Raw genomic sequence first — 22,640 nt, 5'->3', positions numbered from 1 at the left:
TCGGTACGTTTTTGATTCTGTTGCTCAGTCGGAGCATTTTCTAAAAGGCTTTCAGGAGATTTCAAAATATCAAGATGTAGTGCATATATCGTGTATCACCATATAACCTTAAAATATTGTGATATCATTTTAAGGCTTGGTCATCCCGCTCTGAGACATGGTGTCATGGGAAAATTACGGAATTACGCAGGTGAAGTGTAGATAACAAGAATGTACTTGGTTACATTCCAACACTGCATTTAGACAGAGCGGGGAGAATGGTGTATTTAAGGCCTTTATTTAAGTGTTAGGGTTTAAATGTCTGACGTGTTGAACTGGTCTTGTTCAATGACAAAATCCTCATATAAATAAATAAAGAACATGACATACCTAATTAAGAAATCAGAGGATACCAATTAAATACATAAATAGTCCATACAGGTACTACATACAAGACCTTGCCTCATTTTCTGCCCCCTTTATCTCCATTAGTTTATTCTGACTATAAAGCAGATCTAAACTACACTCAGCTGCAATTTGCCCAAAAGTAAAACCTCCCCGTTCCAGCTTTAAGATGTTTTTGCTCCCAAGGTCAAGACTCCCCAAAGTGATCGCTCCCTCTCAGAATGGAAATAGATGATAAGAACCGACAGACCTCATCCCCCAAAGGCAATGCAACTCATATCCACCACATTCTTAGGAAATTTCCCCCCTTTATTTTCCTACACATCCCTCACTGGGAACTATGTGTGGCCCAAGGGGGGCTGGATTGGGGGGGATACAGGAGTCATCGCCTCACTCAGAGAACGTCCTCTCCGCAGCGTCTTTATGGCGAGATTTACTGTGCAGCAGCATCTATAAAACCATTTAACGGGGTTGATGTTGTTAGGTACACAGACTCCTGTTGCCAATAAACATGTTGCCTAAGATCTCACACAGAAGAGGAGGCAGAGAAAGAAACTGAAACTTGTCTTGTTTTAATTTTCTTCTTCTCCCCCCTGCAATGTCAATTTGTCTTAAAGCAACATAATAAAGGGACAGTTCAGCCCAAAATCCAAAAAACATATTTCGTCTCTTACCTGTAGTGCTATCAATCCATCTAGATTATTTTGATGTGAGTTGCTACATTTTGTAGAATATCGGCTGTAGAAATGTCTGTGTTCTCTTCAACATAATGGAACCACATGGCACTGGCTCATGGAGCCTAAAGCACCAAACAAATACACTGATTCGGGGTTGAACTGAAAAAAAAGGAGAAAGGAAAAGGAAAAACGGTGGCGCATCATCCTCACCTGCTAGTTATTCCTTTTACTCACTTCTCCACTTTACATTAAAAGCTATCACTCTCTCCTGGCCCGCTGTCTCACCTCGTCCTCTGACTCCCAGTTTCCCACCATGATGCGAAGTGTACAATGACAAGAAGCATGATTCATGCATCTTGGTGAGAGTGCACATCCAGGCAGGGAGGCTGACCTGTCACGTAACCATGACAACACAGTTGCACTAACCTGATGATGATGCCAGTGTTAGTCATTTTCTTTAATATGCGTGGTTACTCATGCAATGATTTGAGCAGCGCAGAAAGTTTTTAAAATAGGGGTAACGTGTCACATGAATGGATTTAGCAGACGGACATTTATTATAAAAATATGACATTTTACAGCACTGGTGCCATCCTAAAATGAACTTCATAGGCCTATTAAAATAGTTACATTAATTACTCCTCCAGCTGCTGCAGCGCTTTCTCCATGCAGTGTTTCCAGCCACAACGCCCTCAGGCCGGCCTCGCGCTGTGCGATCAGGTCGAACGGACAAGGTGGACGGCAGACCACCTGGTCGGCTGACCTATGGCACCCTGCTGATTGTCACCTCTGGCTGATAATGTGTGTGTGCACGCCGTCTGTGTCTGTGCTCCTGCAGGCATGTCTCGTTTATCAGGCCCTGGGGCGCTCCTCCCAGACCTCCCAGCACAGCACCGAGCAAGCCTCCAGCTTCCTTGCGACGAGTTAAGACCGGCCTGTCATTAACCTGCCGTAAAGTGGTTGCATCCTGGGTCCCGAAGCACGTGGGAGTTAATTGGTTGAGACAACATTGGGTCATCATGCCTGTCATCAGGCTCACATTATGCCTGCTTTGGATACATTTACAGACATTTCTTGGTGCCAATAAGGACGAGATGTCCAGACTTGACATATAGATTGATTAATCTGCTTAAAAGGAACAGTTGAGCCAAAAATAGAATTTCAGTTATTATCTACTCACACAAGCTCAATTACATTAGGTTGCAAAAAAATATTTTCAAATCAATTCTGGAGAATGGGATTATGCCGGGTCAGCGGTATGGAGCCATGTTATTGTTAATTTCTGTACATTTTAAAACAAGTCTCCATCTAACTCAGTTGTTTAGGAGGATGCTGCAATGCTGTTTCACTGTGAGGCTCCAGAAATGTTTTGTGGACTACGAAAGTTCACCCGAATTTCCATCGGCATGAGGGGTAGATAATTAATACATGTTTAAATTTTTTTGGTTGAGCTCATCCTTTAAACTCAAACGCACAATGAGAGCGTTGTTACTATCTCATCATCATGAGACACCATGAGTTACCAACATCATCATTACCATTGGTTTTCTCCCAATTTGATCACATCCTGGGAATCATAAAACATCCTCAGTGATTTATCATAATTGCTGACTTCCTCCACCAGTCATTTCTCATTCAATCACTTCCCTTATTGCTCCTCATCCTCATTCTTTCTCTTTCAGTTTGTCCATATTTAATGATCAGTTTACAAATGTTCCTTTCAGTGATGATCAATATTGATTACACCCTGGGTTTTCTGATGAAGGGCACATACATACGCGCGCGCACACACACACACGGGCTGGGAGGGGGGCTGGGGACATGCTCTTGAGTCATCCAACCAGCCAACCAGCTCCCCTCGCTGAATAGATGCACGATCACCGAAACGCGAGGGGAGGCGCAACGGGCACGGAGCTGCTGGCTCTCTATATCCAGCGGCTCAGAGGCGCTCTGACTCCATTCACTACACAGTCCGACACAGCTGAGGACCTGTGCAGACTGCTGCAAGACAGACTCTGGAGAGCACAGCACGGACAACTTTCTCCCACATGAATTTCTGAGAGGATCTTCTCGTTTGGATTATATTCTTTCAGGACTATTAAACACTAGTCGTGCGCCTCGCGCCTGCGTAATTCCAGCAGATATATCAAGATTAAGTCGGTGAACTGGGCTGAAGTTTGAAGCCTGTCTGATAGAGGGTGAAGGACAAGTGCAATGCGCGTCAGGCTCGTCTCCTGGGATTGTCCAATTTGCGCCTGAGGAGCTACACGCCACTCGCAGAGCTTGTTCAAGAGGACGCAGTCCAATGTGAATAACAAAAGAGTCCACTGCCAGCCTCTCCAGCTTTTCTCACAAGCAAGTGGAGTCTGACAGAGCCTAGCTGAGCTGCTCTGACACCCTGCTCTTCTCTCCCCGAGGGGATGGTTGTGGATCCTGTGGGGCCAGGAGCGAACCTGCGGCTCCTACAGAACAGCACCGTTTTCTCGTGCGGGGTTAGATCTAAATTAAAGGGAGATGAGAGCCGCACTTTGTTACTTCCTGCTGTGGACGACGTACCTGCTGGCCACCTCTGAGGTAAAGTTAACAGGACTCTGCACAGGCAGAGAGGTGCGGGGCTGCTTGGACAGACTGTGTCCCCTCTGGGTCCATGTCATACACAGCGGTGCGGGGTTTGGTTCCCACAGAGCGCGCATTTCTCCAGCAGCTACACAGCAACTTGATGTCCAGACAAATAAAGCTACAGAGCAATACGTTTTTTTGATTTAAAGCCTGTAATTAGGCCAGAAGTTATGATTATGAGCTTTTATAATTTACAGCAATTCATCTGAATGAACCCCAAAGTGCCTATTCAAAAATAAAAAATAAAAAAAAATGGGGAAAGTAAAAAAGTAAAGGTTAGACTTACAGGCTATTTTAAGAACAGTGTGAATAAGTGAGCAAACTGTTTATCAGCTGCAGTCTCCATGAGGCCCGGTGACTACGCGCTTTTGAGAACCAACATCGCGTCTGCACTTGGACGCGTATCGCAGTTATTTTTGGCTTTTGTGCCAAATCTGTTTGTAGCCCTGGCCAACTGGGCAAACGTTTTGGTTGGGCTAAGCGCTTTCATGGGAACCGCTCCGGGCGATATAAATAGCCACTGTTCCTGTAAGGCTGCGCGGTTTGCTCAGCTTGAGGTGCCTGCGAGACCGCAACAAGTGCAAAGTGTGACGAGGTGCCGCTTCACACGGGCAGCGTCTCCCAAGTCCTCTCGTTCCAAATTCCTTAAGAAAAAGAGACGCTTTTACGCGTTTCGCCTCTTCGTAGAGTAACAGTCCAAGCAAAGCAATAATAAAAGTAATCTGGGGGCTCATTGGAAACTATGAATTTATTCGGCATTAAATTATATCACATCAATTTTATTTTTAACGATGGGTTTCCCGACAATAAAATTGTGTTTACACTAGAATTACCTGGCAGCCGAACTAACCAGACATTACTAATAAAAATGTCTGACACATCATCATCCAGGTATGCAACGTTGCAAGCATAGCCTCCATAAAATTGCATAATTTCTCAAAGGGGTTCGGCACAGGAGAACGTATGGGGCAGAGCAGCTCGCTGTAGCCGGCACGGATCGAGCAGTGATCTTCCTTGGTGTTTGTTTGAGCCGTTTATTGATTACAGACAAACAATTAAGAAGAACTCACCCGACTCATCCCTAACCTTCATCTCTTGTTTGTTCTCTCTCTCTCCCCTCCCCCCTAAAGGAAGTGGAGTTTCCCCAGGAGCTGATAGACAGACTGTCCCACAGTGAAATCCACAGCATCAGCGACCTCCAGCGGCTACTGGACATTGACTCCGTAGGTAAATTCTGCCTCTTGATACTTCTATCAATAGCCACCGAGTTACACTTATTTCAATCCTGATGTCATGGATGTTGTTCACATGGGAGACTGCTGCTGCTGATGTAACAGCGCGTAGTAACAGCTGCAGCAGGATTACATCAGCTGGGCCTTTATTAGCTGCTCCATTGTTGAATTATAGTTAAAGATAGGCTGAGTATTACCTGCTGTTGGGACTTTGCATATTTTTCTGATTTGTGATAGCTTAAGGATTAGGCCAAGTAATTGTTGCATGAATTCATTTAAAGATATCCAAAATAATAATGAGTGGGAAGCGTTTAAAACGGCAATGTTCAGGATCTTTGGTAAAAAAACAAACAAACAAACACTGATATTATTCAGTTATTATACATGTGATAACACTTTATAGTTGTTTTGGCACATTCAGCTGTGACTGAACGTTATGGCCCCTGAAATAAAGCTCTGTGCAGCCCTGGTGTGCGCGATAATGCAGTAACCGTGATAGGTGCACTTTACTGTACACATGTGACAAAGATGGACTTTCACTGGCAGACGTTTACTCGCGCATATTCCTTCAGCTGCTGCAGTAAACTGGCTTTACAGCGACCGGGCTGCCACATATGTCGCCCTGTAAACAGAGCCAGCGGCTCGCAGGTCAGGCGGGTTTCCTCAGCTTCAGGTTCTTGGAGGTGCTGCTTCTACTGTGTCTCAGACCGTCTTAGATTGAGTTACAGGGGTGCGCTGGAAGAAGCTGTTTGCCTTCACATGAGCCTTTATTTACACAGGCTCTGGCTGTATATCAAATCCACGGCTCTCTCTTAAAGATTCGTTGACGGTAAAAGTTAATTACTAAATTTGCTTTAACAGCCCCAAATGATGTAAGCTGTCTCTGTTGGTCATAGCTCATTACCGACCTCAAGACTTATATACGGCAAAGCTACATAAAGACCCTCTGTAGCACCTGATGGACGTATCAATTAGCGTTAATAGCCCTACATCATTAGTGTGTTTAATTCATTAATTCACAATTAAACTAACCTGTAGTCCATAGCAGCGGTCGCACCAACTCTACGCTGAGCCCAGAATAGATCCCCGGAGTGCCTCTAGCATGAGAAGAGGTGTTTATAATTGAATTAACATGTCTTTCTTCAAACACAGGAATGTTTTGCAGGGTAACAGTAGTAGGCTGATTATTATTACGAGGACATAAATCTGTCTGACGGCCAGCATGGCGGCCTAGGCAAGCCCATTAAAAGACCTTTTGACGCCAGCCAGAGGGGTATTTTCAGAGCTTTTGTTGCGGGCAGCCAGGACAGTAAAGCTACCAGTATAGGCTGAACTGTACATGGCATCGCATGACAACCGGGGAAGGAGACAGGAAGGGCTAATATGAGGTCTATTTAAACCTTTACACATTGGCACCTGGAAGATCCAGTGAGGTCTGATGTTATTTTGTTTTAGCATTTAACTGATCCAGAGAGAGATTATTTCTATGTTGTACTTGGTTGTTTGTCTCTGGAAGGATGTCTTTATATAATTCAGCCTGTAAGAGCGTATCTGTGAGGATCACAGGGCAGGCCTGCAGGGCTTATCTGCGTGTTTCATTTAGTACAACTTGCATTTGTTTTTGCGCGCCTGTGCGCACACGTCCTGCGGGTATCGTAGCCTCACCTCTGACTGACAGATGAGATGACCCCACTGAAGTCTGCTTATGGCTGTCTGGCCCCTGAGGTGCTCCTTGCCTCGCTTTTCCTCCTCTCTATCCCTGTCTCCCTCCTCGGGCGGCCCCCCAGCCTGCCTGCTCTTATCTCTCTCAGCGAAGGACTTTGACAGAAAAGGGAACCTGACTCTTGGCATGGGGCAGAGGTGGAGCCGAGGAGGGAGCAGGAGGATTCTGGAGGTTGTATTCCTGCCGCACTTCACTCAGAAAAGGCCGCGAGTTGTTGCGCAATGTGCTTTGTTTCTGACAAGCTGGCAGTGTGTTTACCTCCAGTGACTTGGCAGCACTTGCCTTACAAACGACCTACCTGCTTTCACACCCATGGGGAGGAACTTTTGCCCGTGTGACCTCAACTGACACTTTGTGAACTCCCCCATGCAAGTGTTGACAATAAAGAAACAAGGAGGAGAGACAGACATAGAGAATTATGGAGGCACTTCTTATTATTACAACACGAGTCAACAACATGTTGGCTGTTTGTAAAGCGAGAGAACAGGTGGGGTGAAGGGAGGGAGCCTCAGCTAATGGGGGGAGTAATTTGCGAGTCATGAAAGCCTGATTCATGGCGAGAGACTGTCTCCTGTCCTCTTTTCTCTTGTCTCAGTTTGACGACGCTCCGGGCGCGCTATTACTTCTTAGTCACCTGGAACCGACAGGGGAGCAAACCCCTCACTATAGTTTTCCACCAGCTCCACCTTTCTCTTGATTTCTCTCGTCTTGCCTAATATTTTCCTGGGTCTTCTTGCGTGATCACTCTGATCGCCCTCTTTCCCTATTTTCCCTGTCCCTCCTTTCAGTGTAAAGAAGAAAAAAAACCAACAGAAAGGTCCTTTTATTGTGCTGAAAAGAGGACTCCACAGTCTATAAAGGACTTCTTTATGTCCTCCCACCCTTTCTCCTGTCAGCTTTGACACAAACTGTCCCCGGGTGGCCACCGTTGTGACGCCCTCCCTCACTCCCTTCCCCTCCTGACTGGGGGGAGATGAAGAGAGGGAATTCTGATAGTGACCTGCAGGTTTAAAAGGTTGTTAAGAAGGAGAATCTACCTTAAAGTGCAGACAGCATAGGTAGGTGTGTGTTCCCACCTATATGTCATACACGCCAGGCCTCAGCTGCAGTCAACACTTCCTGCCTTTGGACCTTTCTGTTCTGGGTCACTGGCTGTTTGACTGACTGCACGACAGGCCCTCCGCTGTCACTGAGGGGCGGACCTGCGAAAAGAAGGCATCAGAGAGCAAATAAACCCAGAGGTGGACCATGTATAGGTAGAGGAAATCCCTTCAGATGACTCTGGTCGGAGAACAAAGGAGCTGGATGAGTGGAATGTGTTTGCCTGTGGCTAAGCTTTGTTGCACCGGTGTACATTGGGTTTTAGCATGAGAGGAGTTTCTGTGTAGTCATGTGTTTATGTTAAGTGCACAGGTGGAGGATTGTGTTAGCCAGATGGGTGGGTATATGCTGTACCTACAGACAGGTAGACCCACCCACTTAGCAAACACTCTCAGACTCTGCTCTTTGGGAAAGGGCAGTATCCTGCGAACAAGCTTTATCGTTTTACTGCTGCTCTGGCACTCTACTGTAACCCACCTCATATTCTGGGTGGGGACCAAAACAAGCAAGTTTTTATCAGATGACCATGACTGCGAACACGCTGAGCTGGCTATATTAGACTGGAGTTTGGGGGAGCTTTAAGAAGCCACCTGTGCAGAGCAACGTAACATGTACTTTTCCAAGCCACCGAATGATTGAAAAAGCAAACATTTTCAGGTAAATGAGAGACACCAAACCACTAATTAGGTGCAGGGATAATGGCGGCTGAGTACCACCTGTCAAATGACCACTTTAGTTCCATGCGTGTCTGTGAAAGCTGGTTGTTTTTGAAGGAGCAGTGCTGACTCACCTAGATACTTTATATCGTGCTGGGAAGGTTCAGCCAAAGGGAGTGAGTGAGGCTGACACACAAAGCTCGCAATTACACTGAGGTCTGTGTAAAACTGTGTCTCCCGCCTGTTACCCGGCGTACTCTGGACTGTTTACCTCAATTTGTGTCATCATCAGCAGTCGCCCTCGCCAACATGTTGAAGGGAACCCTAAGCCCTTTGGGGAATTAAAGCATGTGTTACAGCACAAGAGCCAGAAGGAAGTTACCATCTAATTGTGGTTGTGTGACTAACCAACACATTGTTTGTTCTGGAAGGGAGTTGAGGTTAGGGTTAGGGGTGACATGAGGCCTCACGGTTAGGATTAGGGTTAGGGGTGACATGCGGCTTTACAGTTAGGGTGAGGGAGTGACATGCATCCTTCTGGATTAGGGTTAGTAGTTTACATGCTGCCTTCTGGTGTCATTCAACACCGTTCAATCAGCAGCAGTGGTCTCATGGTTGGTGTATTGGTTGAGTTTTTGTTTTTTTGTGTTTTCTTCTGTGTGACATTATTAACGTGGCTGGTTTCTGTTTCGACGAGGTACGGGAAACGATGTCATCGAGGAGCCCAAGCACCACAAACACAACAGCCACCATAAGAACTACTCCCGCCATCCTGGCTACTACAATGACCTGAAGAGCTCCCAGCTCCACAGCCGGCGCAAGAGGAGCCTCGGTAAGACTGAATGAACACTGTATGCTTCACCGCTCAGGGGGTTGCATCATGATTCGCCAGTATATACGTTACAACTTGGCACGACTTATTACAGTGTCATGATGCCTTTAAAAATAACCCCTGTCTTAAAATATGAGTTCCCAGGAGATGAAACCGATCACTTTACACTCATTCCAAACAAAGCTAATAGTTAGTGGCTTTTATACTACCTTTTTTGTGGATAAAAGGAGCCCTAATGAAGACATCTACCCGGTACTTATGGCAATCATGGAATCATGAGAAAAAAAGCGAGACTGGTGTGTGAGGTTGACGAGGACGTCTGACACGAAGCCTTTTAATTGGCTGGAGGCTTGCAGATCTAAGACACACGCGTCAGGAGAGAAATATATCCTTGAGCGTGGAAATTCCAGGCATTCAGGGCTCAAGTTGCAGCTCGCCTGGGCTCTCAGTCAGATTTCTTCATAAAACGCCATGCGGTACGATATCTGATCGAGCCGTGTAGAATGCCATGTCGTGTTCGATGTGTATGTGTCTTAAGAGACTGGCTGTTTCACATCTCTCCCAGCAGCTTACGACGGAGTGGCTGGTTGCATTTCATGTATGTGCACCGCATCATAAGTGTATGATACAGTTTACCGTTTTGGCAGCTGTTCACAAAAGCCTGCACGTTCTGTACATGATGCACATATCATCTTTACGACATAATGGTATCTTACTGTACACTCTTTAGGTTTGAGTGCCTGTCAGAGCATTAAATCTGAGATGAATGCTTACTGCCTTCCTCTTTTCATGACGGCCAGAAGGGTCAAAGGCCATTATTAGATTTCCCAACGGCGGACATAAAGGTTTTCTGGCCTAGTCACGCCGCATTAACCCCAGTGAGGGCTCTGAACAAAGGAGCAGTCTCTTTCTGTCTCACCGACTTGATCCCAAAGCTCCTTAGCTGATATGAGATCAGCTTTTTGGATGGCTTGTCCTCTTAACAGCCTCAAAGGAGGTTGGGTGCGAGCTGAGGTAAGATGAACGGCTCCCACATCAAGTGAGTCATCAAATAACGAGCAGTGAAGGAATGCGTGAAGCTGCAGCTGGGAGCGAAAAGGACGGATTACAACAATGCATGAGCACGCGTTCGGAAAATGTGTCACCGAACGCTCAGCGCAGACCATTAACCCGACTCCTCCCTCTCTCTCTTTTTCCAGTGGAGGAGGCGGTCCCGGCGGTGTGTAAGACGCGCACGGTGATCTACGAGATCCCCAGGAGCCAGGTGGACCCCACGTCGGCCAACTTCCTGATATGGCCGCCCTGTGTGGAGGTGAAGCGCTGCACGGGCTGCTGCAACACAAGCAACATGCGCTGTCATCCTTCCCGCAAGCACCACCGCACCGTTAAGGTAATACACACACACACACACGCACACACGCACACACACACACTCTCCTACAGTTAAGCTCATTAACTTGCTAAAAGCATGTCTCACTACTGCATTGCAAGGTTAAATACATATGTCCACACACAAATCTCCACCACTTTCCCTCTCACCAGGTAAGTAAATCATATGTAAAGCAAGGTCGGGTTCACCCGCCTTCCTCCACTCCCTCTTCATTTCAATCCACCCCTCTCCTCTGAGCCTCCTTGGCCCATACCCAGATAGTGGCCACCTTACCTCCGTTGCCCCCTCTCCTCTTCTCCCTTCTGCCATTACCGCCAATCACCACCCTCTTTTCTCATCACTCTATCCCATGTTTGGAGAGAGGCCAACGGTGGCTGTGCCAGGATGGAGGGAGGGAGGAAGAAAAGGAGAGAAAGTGAGAGGACTGGGAGGGAGGGGGTTGTTGGCACCTTCAGCCCAGGACATCTGTTGAAGGGTTGACCGGAGCAGGATGCTACTGACAGATACAAGGCAGACAGTGTCCTGTACCTTGAGAGTGTCACTGGCTACTGCACAGCTATTCCTCTGCTCTCCGTTTGTTTGGCCCTTTGTCTTCTCTGGAAGCCCAGAGGAGACGAGGTGACATAGAGTAAGAGAGAGGGATTAAAGGGGGTTGCACTGTTCTCAGAGGCTTGTTGGCATCGACAGCTTGAAAACACGTCCTCCTGTTCAGGATCAGTGGAGACACCGTGGCTGGAGCTGAGTCGTATTTCTGCTGTATTTACACTACAGCCTGTTAGCCGGTGCGCGGCTCTGTTTGGAGGTATGGGAGTTATGTGCTCTGTTCTCTAAGAGCGAGAGACAAGCGGGGGATAAACAGGATAGCCTGGAACACTCTGATTGTGTGTCTCTTCTCTTTAATCATCGTGATCTTGCCCGGCCATGGGCACTGCCGGGATGCTGCTCCTCCTCCGGCTCCTCATGCAGGGTTTTAAAGATGCCGGCAGTAATAAAACAAATACCAACCCGGCCCGCTGCTGCCTCAACACTGGCTGGGGTCAGGGAGATTTCAGTATGGATAGGAGGACATTCTCCTTGACCTCCTCATGGAGTAGGGACAGTAAGGCTGCACTAACAAGACGGGCATTGTAGGGCACAGGGTTTATGGTAGGAAATGCTGACTCACAGTGTGGTAAGAGAGTCAAGCTCTGATATACAGCACAACCCTGTGTGTCTGCATGCGAGCTTGTCTGTCTCTCGGTGTCTATCATCCTCAATAGGAGCTCTGTCTGCGATCACAGCGACGGGGACGGATGGAGAGACACTGACAGGACATTATAAAGCTTCCTTCAGCTACTGCCGGAATGTGGTTATCCCTGCGACTGTGGTCCGTGTCCCCCTCATGACACCGAGGACAAAATGAGCACACAGACTGGAGATGGACCTTCAGGCGCGGCGGGCAGGGTTTCACTCAGAGTGGGGTTTTTCCGTGCGGTTCGAGCCGCGGGCGAAAGGGGGCTTAGAGTATCCCTGGAAAAGGTCATCCGTCAGGGCTCGCTCCGGTCAGGAGACATTCACCACATTGTGTGTGAGAAACATTGTCTCATGCCAAGTTTTTTTTTTTTCCTGTGTGTTAGTCTGAATAGGGGTTCAGTTTGTGCTTCTCCCTCCATTTATTAGAAAGCTAAAAATGTTGCCCGTCTACCCTGGGCTTGACTTGTTTTCCTTCTGCCCGCCAAGGATGGGAAAAGAACACATCCACTGTGTTTCTTTCCATCTCATGCCACTATGCATTTGTCCAAGTGCACCTTTATTTATTTATTCCCCCTCTCCCTTCTGTTTCTCTCCCTCTTTAACTTTTTTTTTTATTTTCACGCTATGGACCCAAAAAAGAGAACGGGTCTGTGCAGGCCCAGTACTGTACAAGCCTGTCCTGTTCAGTGGCGGGGTAATAAAGAAGGCAACTTAAAATAGGATTAGCCTGAGGGAGGAGAGGGCCAGATCTCAGAGTCACTCTTTCTTTTTCTAGGACTCCCTTTCTCCTTCCTTTCATGCACTTAACTCCTTCTGCACTTTTTTTCTCATTTCTGATTTTGTGTTTCCAACATGCCTTGGCGCAGGAAGGAAGTCAGGTCTCGCCGGCCCTTCAGAGATGGTTCTCTTGGTCTCAGTGAAGTGAGAGAGAGGAAAGTTAGGGAAGCAGACAGATGAGAATTCTTAATGAGTTTTTATGTATTCAGACTCTATCATCCCAAACATTCCTGTAACTCCTCCCTCACCCCCAACCCACCTCCTTTTGCACTTTCAATGACACGGAATTCACTCCCCCGATCCCAGCGTCTTGGCTCTCCCCTTTCTTTTTCCATCGAAGTAATTCCTCCACATTTCATTACTCCTTTCCTTTTTTCGCTGTTTTATCGCAGAAGGCTGGCAGAACTTTTGGGTTTTCATTTTGTTTTTCGTGTCATAGTGTTCTTAGGGTTGTAACACTCTAGATATGGCATGAAATTCAATCAGAATCAGAAACGCGTTGGCATTTTTATGGCACATGACGAATTCTCTCCTCTACTCCTTTTGGCTGCTTATCTTCCATCCCTCTCTCTCTCATATTCTGTCCTGTCTTCGTTCGCCTCCGTCGGCTCTGCCTCCTCACATCTTTCTCTCTGTCTGCTTGATGGCTGCAGCTGCACTCAGTATTTCCTGATGGCTTTCTCAGTGCCTTTGGCTCTGAGGCTTGCTAGACGACTCATAAAACAACTGGTGATTTTTGGACAGGCAGGACCGAGGAGACTGTAAGGTGTCTGTTGAACAGAAAGAGAGTTCGAGGAAGTGCGCCTTTGCATTCTTTCGCACATTAGTCTTTGTGTGTATGAATGTGTGCGCGCCTCTCTGTTTGCTCTTCCTATGGGGCTGATTAAACAGCCCATGACACAGGCAAATAATGGAGCTGTCACTCATCCGCTCACTCATTAACTCTTAAGGCTTCTGCCGTCTGTGAGGTCATTCACGAACACACACGAGCATATACAGAGGTGAATACACAGATTTATGATGACAATGCATGCTTTCTTCCCCCAAAACTACATAGTGCACCTTTAAGTTTCCTGCTGACCGGGTGTACAGTCACATTTAAGGAGGATGGCTAAATGAGAGAAAGTGAAGAGAAAAATAAGGCGGAAGCGTCAATGAGCTGTTAATTATACCCATAAAAGTCCCACAAAATGAGTTTAAAGAATGGCAAAATTACAGTATATGTGCTGGAAATGGTATTAACATTTTCAAATTTTCAACACATTTGACAAAAATAGAAGCAAAACATTAGAGCCGACCCTTCTGAGGTGCCTCAATCGGATCAGAATCGCATAATCTGCTTACAATAAACTTCACTTGGTCTCATTTGGTTTGGTTTAGTAGCTGGAAACTTTTGATGGTCCTTGAAGCATCGGACAAAGGTTTGGAGAGGTTGGAGAGGGTCGCCAGCGCACATCTGTGTAAACCCACGAAGGAGGTTGTTATTGTGTGCGTGTGTATTTGAGTGCTCCATGCGATGCTACGTAAACTCCCCCACCGCAGCGCAGGGACAAGGCCATTTGTGTGAAGCGGCAGCAGGAGGAAGACGGGCCGCAGACTAATGAAGTGTTGATGGCTGCTGGATCAAAGTGGAGGCTGACAGAGGCCAGGCGGATATGGCCACGGTGCTGAGTGTGGGGGTCCACACATCTCCCTAGCGCTGGCCCCGGCCCCGACCCCATCACACACACACTGACAGTTACCTCAGCGACGGTGGGTCAGATCCGGGTGTTGGGGGAAGCGGTAGCTGTAGCCCCGCGGTTGTGTGGGACCCTGACTTACGGGGTGTTTCATAAATAAAAGGCAGTGTGATGGTGATACAGTGAGCATGATTTATGATCGTCTGAGGGGTCCCGTGGATTACGTGAGGGGAGGGGGGCAGATGGGAATGAGGGGCCTCCCTGTTTGAAGTCCCGTGCAGCTGTGAATTATTTTCCCTTTGATTCACTCAGATGAAGAAGGGTGAGGGAGTTTGTGTGTGTGTGTGTATAGATGTATGTGTGTGTGTGTGTGTGTGTGCACGGCGGGGGTTGCGGGGCGGGTCAGAGACCATGGGAGCGTCCCGACCAAGCCAGAAGCCGGAGAGTTTGGCTACTGCCACGCCGGCTGGAATGCATCAGCATGAGCGCAGGGAAATCAGCAGCCGTGTTTTAATCATATTTTACTTCATTTCTGTATTTTCCTTCAGTCCTCCTCTCCCGTCCTCCCTTTCGCTCTTCCCATCTGGCTTCATCCCCCCCGTCCCCTCTTCTCCGCTCAGTCCCCCCCTCAGTCCTGGAGTCTGATTGTCTGTTATAGCCGTTCACTCCCTCCTCAATGTCTCTCTCCTGCAACATCTCCGACTCTCTAATTTGACCTCCTTGTTCAGTCTCTGCCATTTACTCTATCTTTGTTGCACTCTCTCATTAAAATCTTATTTACCTTTCCCTCCTTTTAAGTGCTCCGTGATGTCATTCTCATCTGCAACTCAGAAAGACAGGAGTAGGTTAGAGGAGAAGAAATAAATGGAAAGATCACACATCTGTAGGTTCTTTGATATGTGATAGTGCATGATAGTTATATACTCACATCTGGAAAGACATTGTTGTGTGTGTGTGTGTGTGAGAGAGAGAGAGAGAGAGAGAGAGAGAGAGAGAGGGGTGACAAGAAGTCCCTTTTTGGCATAACAGCTTGGTGAGTGATGTGATAAATGCTCTCCTTGCTTCCACTCTCCTCCAGTGATAACCCCTTCCATCAGACGTGTGTGTGTGTGTGTGTGTGTGTGTGTGTGTGTGTGTGTGTGTGCGTGCGTGTGTGTGCATGTGGTGTGGGGTGGAAGCAGAGGGCAGCAGCAGGTCGCCTCGTCTGATGTGCAGTCTGCATCATCTACGGTTTTTGCTCGCTCCCTCTGCAGATCATTCTTCTTCTTCGTCATATTTTCTTGCTTTGATTTAAAAAACAATCAGACGGACAGATGGAGATACAGAACACCTCTTCTCTTCCCTCCTCCTCCTCCTCCTCCTCTACCTCTCCTCGCATCTCAACAAGAGCTCTTCTGCATGCCTAATTTCCTCTCCTGATAAATGAATTCCCACCCCTCTGTTCTCCAAACGCACACACATACATCCTTGTTTATTTTTGCTAAACTCTGTCACTGTTCCAGTTCACAATGGCCCGCGGTGCACATCCACAGCCCCGTCGTGTTTTCCTTGGACGGCTAGAGTCAAACTTTCCCCCTCCGTCATGCTCTCATCAGCGCTTCGTGCTCAGGGAATTCCCAATTAGCCCCGACTGGGACAATCGGCGTCAGAGGACAAACCGAGGGGGTCGCACTTCCCAGAGCCCCCTGCCTCACCCCAACCCTCTGGATCGGATATCATCCCAAAGCCGCTCGGGGGGACTCTTTCTCAGGGCCCAGGCTTTCGAGGGTTTGATTTATACAAAGAATAGTGTGGGGGCCCCTCGTCTTAGCATGGGGGTCTCATTTTCTGATGCGTGTTTTATGTGGGAAACCATTGACTCCGCGCCGCCGATCGGAAGCCGTGGGTTCCTTTGTACAGAAGTGGCTAAAAATGGAGGATGGGAGAGTGGATGTAAAGTGGAGAAATCATAGGAGCAAGACACGGGAAATGAAACAGAAAGAGAGAGAGAGCGTTTGACAAAGTAGGCGAGGCGGAGATTGATTAAGAAGTATTGTTGCTAGGGTAAGGGTTATAGCATTTTCACAGACAAATATGAACGTGCTCTCGTGTGTTGTAACTCCTGCAGGGAGTGTTTTTAACCCCGCTGTGTGAGGGGCAACGAGACAAGTCTACCACTGGGCCTCTCACCACTGGGGGGGGGGCATCGCTTATACTTCTGTCAGTAGCTTTTTGTTGGGCAAGAGGAGTTTGTTTGTGTGTTAGTCATCAAGGATCAGCTTCAGTAGTTAGAGTCAGACGTGGCAGAGTTTTTTGGCTTCTCTCTCTCTTCCTTCCTTCCTCCCTTCATTCCTTCCTTCCTTGTCTGCATGATAACAATAAACCTTTGATAACTCTTCTATCTCTTCTATCTATCCTGTATCTCTTTCCCCGCTTGGTAACCCAGAAACTAAATGTTAATAGGTAACATATGAATGTCATCTTATGCTAGTCATGATCATGGTCAGCCCCCCCCCCCCCTCCTTAAATATCCCCCTCTGTTTGCACACACACACACACACACTCGTGTTACCCTAATGAGAGTGATGGTCTACCTTCCTCTGCTCTAGCCCTTTCACCCACTCCGTCTCTCCCTCTCTGTCTTTCAGGGCCGATAACACCAAACACACCGCCGCTAACCCATACACCATTGTCTTCTGTTTGCTCACCGCATACCTCCTCTGCTTGCTTACCCTGTTTTCGCTCCCTCTCTTCTTTCTCCCTCTCGCCACGGAAAGAAAACTGTCGCAAAGGAGGTGAAAGGCTGGCAAAGCTGTTTTCCCCTCGTCAGATGACCCCCCTCCAGCTATTGTTACTACGCCGACATGAGCCGTGTGTGAATGTCAACATCGCACTTTGTTTTATCAGACAGCGATTGGTATGTTCGTTTGTCTGCATGACTAATTCGCCGCAAGAGCCTGCCCTGGCGGCGTGCCACCACAGGATGGAGGAAGAAAAGCCTCTCATCAGTTTTGGGCTCCCCCGTCTGTGCGTGTGTGAGCCTCAGCCGCGTTGTTCATAACGCCAGAGAGCGCTGGGAGATTGTAGGCCAATATCCTCTCTAGTGACCAGGATGATAGGTGAGGCAGGGGGATATTGTTTCCATGTGGCCCCCGGGCCCTCGCTGGTGGATGTCGAGGTTACCTGCCCTTGGCACTCAGATCAGAGAGGGAAAAAAGCATGCGGCCACCTCCCCTGAGTTACACAACAAGATCATCATAACCTCCACGCAACCTTCCCTATTCAGCTTTCATCTAAGCTTTAATCAACATAGCCTATTCATAACCCTCCGAGGATCGGCCCTTTTCATTACTAGCTGTCGGGTGGGAAGTGGAGGTCAGCCCTGTTGTGTTAAACTGAGCGGGTGTTAGCTGGACTAAAGGATAGGAATTCCTGCATGTGAATATTCGTCTGCTTTCTGAGGCTCTGCTGCTTAGATTAGACCATGTAAACTTTTACTTTCTTGCATGCACATGTTAAGCAACACTTTCCCCACGCCGTGAAGAAGAATTAATGTGGTTTAAAAGAGGGCTACATGTCGGAACAAGGCGAAGGACTTTAGGTGTGTGTCTGTCTGGAGGTGGATGCTGCAGGCCCGGAGCAGGGGAAGGAGGATCTCCTAGCCTCTCTTCTCCTGCCAGGGTAAACCTTCCCTGGGCTTTAGGGCGTATACCGCTCCCCCTCCTACCCTACATCGCTCCTCTCTGCATTGTTCAAGCTCGCTTTGACAGGGTCATACACTCCATTCAGTATTTACACACCTGATGATCAACAGCCCATAGAGCACGCAGAGAGCAGATGTCAATGCCTCCGAGGAATGCTGCCGAGGCGAAGCTGTTTTTTATGAATCAGTTTATGAAAGAGTCATTAGTCACGGCGCTATGCCTCTCGACGCAAAGAGCCAACGACACATACACGATGGAGAGACGTGAGCTGGCTCTAACCTTTCCTTCTCTTCCTCTCCTCAGGTGGCGAAGGTGGAGTACGTGAGGAGGAGACCCAAGCTGAAAGAGGTCTTTGTGCGGTTAGAAGACCACCTGGAGTGTGTGTGCACGTCACAGCATCATGTGGTGGAGCACTCAGATGCAGAAACAGGTAAATTCAACCTTCACGGCTACTGTATGTCATTGTTACATTATCACACGTGGTGTTGCCTTTTTGCAGAAAAATCACTCTGAGACGAGTCCTGCCCCCATCCTTCGCACGTCGTCATGCTTCCCTGCCGTCTGTCTCTCTCTGTCTGGCTTTGCACTGGACGACCTCTTTTTCTGATTGCCTCCAAACAGGCGGACACACCTGCGAGGTGGCCCACTATTGCAAAACTGCAAAAGCTTGTATGTGTGCGTGCGCCTTGTGAGGCGACGATGTGTATGTGTGCGTGAAAGTTTGTGTGTTAAGGGAGGGTGTCCAAAGGCTGCTTGGCATGGAAGCAGTGCCTTGATCTGAAGCCTTTCTCTCCCTGGGAGCAGATAAGTGCTGTGATGTGTGCTGATAAGGCATCTGAAGTATTTATAGTGTGTCATATCTTTGCACTCTCTGCTTCTGTCCCCCTCTCTCTCTCTCTGTGCCATAAAAACCCTGCTTCTCGCTTTTAACCCTCCTTCCTATCCTGACTTTGTGTTTTCAGGCCAACGTAGGTCTAAAGGTAGAAAAAGGAAACCAAAAAAGCTAAGGCCCAGCAAGGATTTATTGGCGACATAATAAAGTTGCACTCATTACCCAAAGTCCAACTGGAGAGCTGTGAAGGGAACAGGTAGGACTTTGGCACCGCAGCGTTCCTCTCACCTTTTGGCACTGCACGGGTCCAATCAGGGCACAAAGAAGGGCCTGCCAATCACCGTCACCAATCACATCACAGCCAATCAGTGTGAGAAGAGGGAGGGCTAAAGAGTACCGTGCTCGAGCCTCAATGCTGCATGCTGATTTTGTGGCCTGCTGAGCATGCACAATACATAGGCTACATGTGCTTTGTGTCACTTTGCGTGTGTTTGTGTGCACTGTTGTTGTTGTGTTGTACAGTAAGAAAGCACCTGCTGTACGTCACTGCTTGTTTCACTGCTTATCATCTTGTCATCACATTATTTATCCTCTTTCTTCTCAGCCTGTAATAATAAGAGAGTTTTTTTTTAAGCCCTGTTGTCCACCTCTCACTGGGCACACCAAAAATGGCACACTTGTTTGTAATGGACGTAATGATGCCTGGATGTATGGAGGAGTAAACCTGCCAAAATCTGAAATAAAGAAATAAAGAAATGGCTCAATATATAAATTAATATGTCATTACATGTACTATAAATACCCTTGAACATAAATGTAGGATTCAGTTAATTTATAAAATGTGACATAAATATAAGATATTTGATGCATTTCTGTAAAACAGAAATGCATCAAAAAAGTAAAAAGAAAATTCAAGTGTAAATCAGTTTGTGGAAATAAGGAAATGTGCATTTTCACATTTTCACATGTCACATTTTATACATTATTTAATGCCTTTTTTATTGCATATTAGTTTATTTTGTGATCCATTTACATATTTATTTACTTATTTTGGCAGGTTCAGTCCTCTGTATGTATGAACGTGATTCAGAACAGTGTGGGTCTTGTGTGTTTTGTGGCAGCTTGTTTGAAATGCATGAAGAAATTAATGCAGTTGGGCACAAAATGCAGTAATCTCATTTGATTTGTTCTCATGAAACCTGTGCACCGTGCCTGTAAAAATTATGCCACTAATCTCACCTTTCTCCCTCCCACAGTGGACGTGAGGTGAGACCATTCAGAACAAGGGACTTCAGCGTGGGAGGGACCTAAACAGAGGATGCCACCAACAGGAGGCCTGCTCTTTCCTCTTCCTCGTCGCCATGCAACCTTCGTTTAAAAAAAACCCAAACTTTTCTGTAAAGACGAAAGACTGAGAAAAGAGACAGAAATAAATGAGATGCCAAAGGTGCTTTTTCTTAAAAAAAAAAAAAAAAAAAAAAACAGTAACCAGTGATGATGACTTCCTCAGTGGTACGCCACCTACCCAGACAACTGAGGCCGCTGATAAAGACGAATAGAGAAAGAGCTGTAAAAAGACGCCGGAGGGAGACAATGAAAGGGATTTGTGTTGAACATTTTAACAGACTTTTTGTTTGAACGAGATACACAACACAAACGGCTAGGTTGGAGTGAGCTTTCATGGAAATCTGGTGCTCGGACTCGGAAAAACAGCAGTGGATGTTCCTCCAGCTGGGCAACATAAAAGTGCCCTGCCCTGTTTGAGTGACTCTTACATACACAGGAAGAAAGAACAAGCGAAATAGGAAAAACAATGGAGAGAAAGAGACAAGTGAAGGTGGTTTTTATTAAAGACTCCACGGAGTATCAAACATTTTGAGTTTTGGGATGTTGGCTTGAAGAGGAAATCTTCTGTGAGACCCGTGCCGGTCCACCACTTGCTATGTACAGTTCAATTTTGAGAAGGAAGATGCGCCGCTACTTACAAACTATTTATACGTGTGGACGTTTGCTTTCTGTCTCTTCCCGTACCAAGAAAGAAAGAACAAAAAAGTTGTTTTCATGATTTTGGAGGAATGCAAGAGTTCTGTGTGGTCCGGTTCTTTGTAACCATCAGTATCACAATCTCAATGTCTTTTTTTTTTTTTTAGTCAATGTTATTCTTGTCATCCATGTTTCTTATTATATTACAGTATATCTGAATGATGTCAAGTCTTGTATATGGTTTGGATATATGTTTGCAAGGAGGAGATGTGAGAGTCAGTACAGGAAGATGCTTTATTTTTGTTATGAAATATATTAAGCTTACTTATATCCAAGCAGGAATTATGTTCATTTCTTTTTTGTTGTGGTTGAATTCTTGTATTTAATCCATCGGAAAAAGATGCAAAAGTGTGGGCAAGGGGAAAGAAAAGATGGGGAATACACGGGCTCAAACATGGCAACTTCATAGTGAATGTCCGTACTGCAGCTTACCCTACAGCCACAAGCGTGCTGCCTGATCGTTGATGCTACGTTTCACAGAAACATGAAAACAGCACATTAAAGGTGTAATATGTAGAATTTACATTTAAGAAAGACTGCAATTATCAACAGAATGTGAAGAAATATAAGTTTTGACGTTGTGTTGCTAGCCAACTAGCCCCCAGCAGTCTAAGGCTCCTGTGAACACTAGCACTGCCCTGTGATCTTAGCTCACAGTCATGGCATGCTTGAGTCAGCTAATAAGACTACTAGCTACATGGCTAACTTAGCTAACCAGCTAAAGGCAGCTGCAGTTAGGAGCAGTTAGTGGTCAATTTCGTGATATGTTGCCCTTTTTTGTTTTGAGTGTCAATTTAACAGGAGGCTTACATATTGCACCCTTAAAGTGTCTTCATGCCAGTCGCAAACAGGAAAATGTTAGCGCTGCTCTGGCGTGCAGGTAAGCCTGTACGAGGTCGCATCGACATGGTGTATGTGCGCTCACGCACGATTTCTCACCCACATGATCCTATTTTTCACCCATATCACTCTGACATTGATAAGGAAGATGCCCGCCCGCCCGTCCTGCTTCACAAGCACACATGTTGTGCCTGCAGAGAGCAAAGTCCACCTTGAAGAGTGAATGAGTGAGCGAAGCAAATCGACAAGTGCATGAATGGGCTCCTTGTGTAGCCGGGCTTTACTCCTCTGTTGACAGGAGAACAAATGTCCGATCCCTCCACCCTGTGATGGTGCTCAAGGGACGTATGATGAGGTGGTCTGAAAACAGAGCGACAGCGCTGGCCCCAGCCTGAACAATTACTTCCTTACCAGTTCCTGTAAGAGTGATGAATGTGTAACCAGGCCAACAGAGTACAAAAACAACAGTCGTCTTCCACCCTGCGTTCAAATGAGGAAGTCTGACGGAGATTTTTCTAAAGGCGACAGAGTGAGTCACTGTGAAGTGAGTCACGTGAAAGTCAAACGAGGAAAGGTTTGATTGAAAAATGGCTGATAATCGGATCTCTCTTACACACTGGTGCTATATTTACAAAGCTGACGTTCCATCACTGTTCGCGTTCACATTCACATCAGTGTAAGAGAAGTGTTCTCACTGAACCAGGGACCACACTTACTGTAGAGCTAAACGCCTTCACGCTATCACCAAGCCTTTATTATTTTTCTGTTGGGCTTCCATTGGACAAAGACAGCAATAATCATAATTTATCTATTTATGTTTTCAACAATAAATATATTTCTGCTTATGAAAATGTTCACTGAATGTTGAGTCCCATAATTTTGTTTGCTTTGTATCTCAAGGATGGTATTTTAGGACCAGATTAGGTATAGAAGATACAA

The 22,640-nt window shown here is 46.7% G+C and overlaps 1 protein-coding gene across 2 annotated transcripts; it reads left to right on the top strand.

Annotated features, from left to right (window-relative positions):
- Nucleotides 1-2,953: 2,953 nt before the first annotated feature.
- On the top strand, nt 2,954-22,558 carry pdgfab (platelet-derived growth factor alpha polypeptide b). Of its 2 annotated transcripts, XR_003982824.1 has the most exons (7): nt 2,954-3,635; nt 4,811-4,907; nt 9,090-9,224; nt 10,424-10,614; nt 18,290-18,416; nt 18,949-19,074; nt 20,075-22,558. XR_003982824.1 is itself a non-coding variant. In XM_030408893.1 (6 exons), the coding sequence occupies exons 1-6, from the start codon at nt 3,576-3,578 to the stop codon at nt 20,086-20,088; spliced, it is 624 nt and encodes a 207-aa protein (XP_030264753.1). In that variant the 5' UTR covers nt 2,956-3,575; the 3' UTR covers nt 20,089-22,558. The 2 variants fall into 2 exon arrangements, 1 of the variants encoding a protein (XP_030264753.1); XM_030408893.1 differs by lacking the exon at nt 18,949-19,074 and having other exon boundaries at nt 2,956-3,635.
- The last annotated feature ends 82 nt before the right edge of the window (nt 22,559-22,640 follow it).

This window comes from Sparus aurata, chromosome 23 (assembly GCF_900880675.1).
Source record: "Sparus aurata chromosome 23, fSpaAur1.1, whole genome shotgun sequence".
Taxonomy (NCBI): Eukaryota; Metazoa; Chordata; class Actinopteri; order Spariformes; family Sparidae; genus Sparus; species Sparus aurata.
The sequence above is the reverse complement of the archived record's forward strand: the minus strand, read 5'-3'. Positions and strand labels throughout refer to the sequence as shown.

Excerpts from the sequence above, each read along its gene's own strand:
- pdgfab (XM_030408893.1), top strand. The coding sequence starts at position 3,576 with ATGAGAGCCGCACTTTGTTACTTCCTGCTGTGGACGACGTACCTGCTG. Across the intron at positions 4,908-9,089 it reads ACTGGACATTGACTCCGTAG|GTACGGGAAACGATGTCATC; the intron begins GTAAATTCTGCC and ends TGTTTCGACGAG. Across the intron at positions 10,615-18,289 it reads AGCACCACCGCACCGTTAAG|GTGGCGAAGGTGGAGTACGT; the intron begins GTAATACACACA and ends TCCTCTCCTCAG.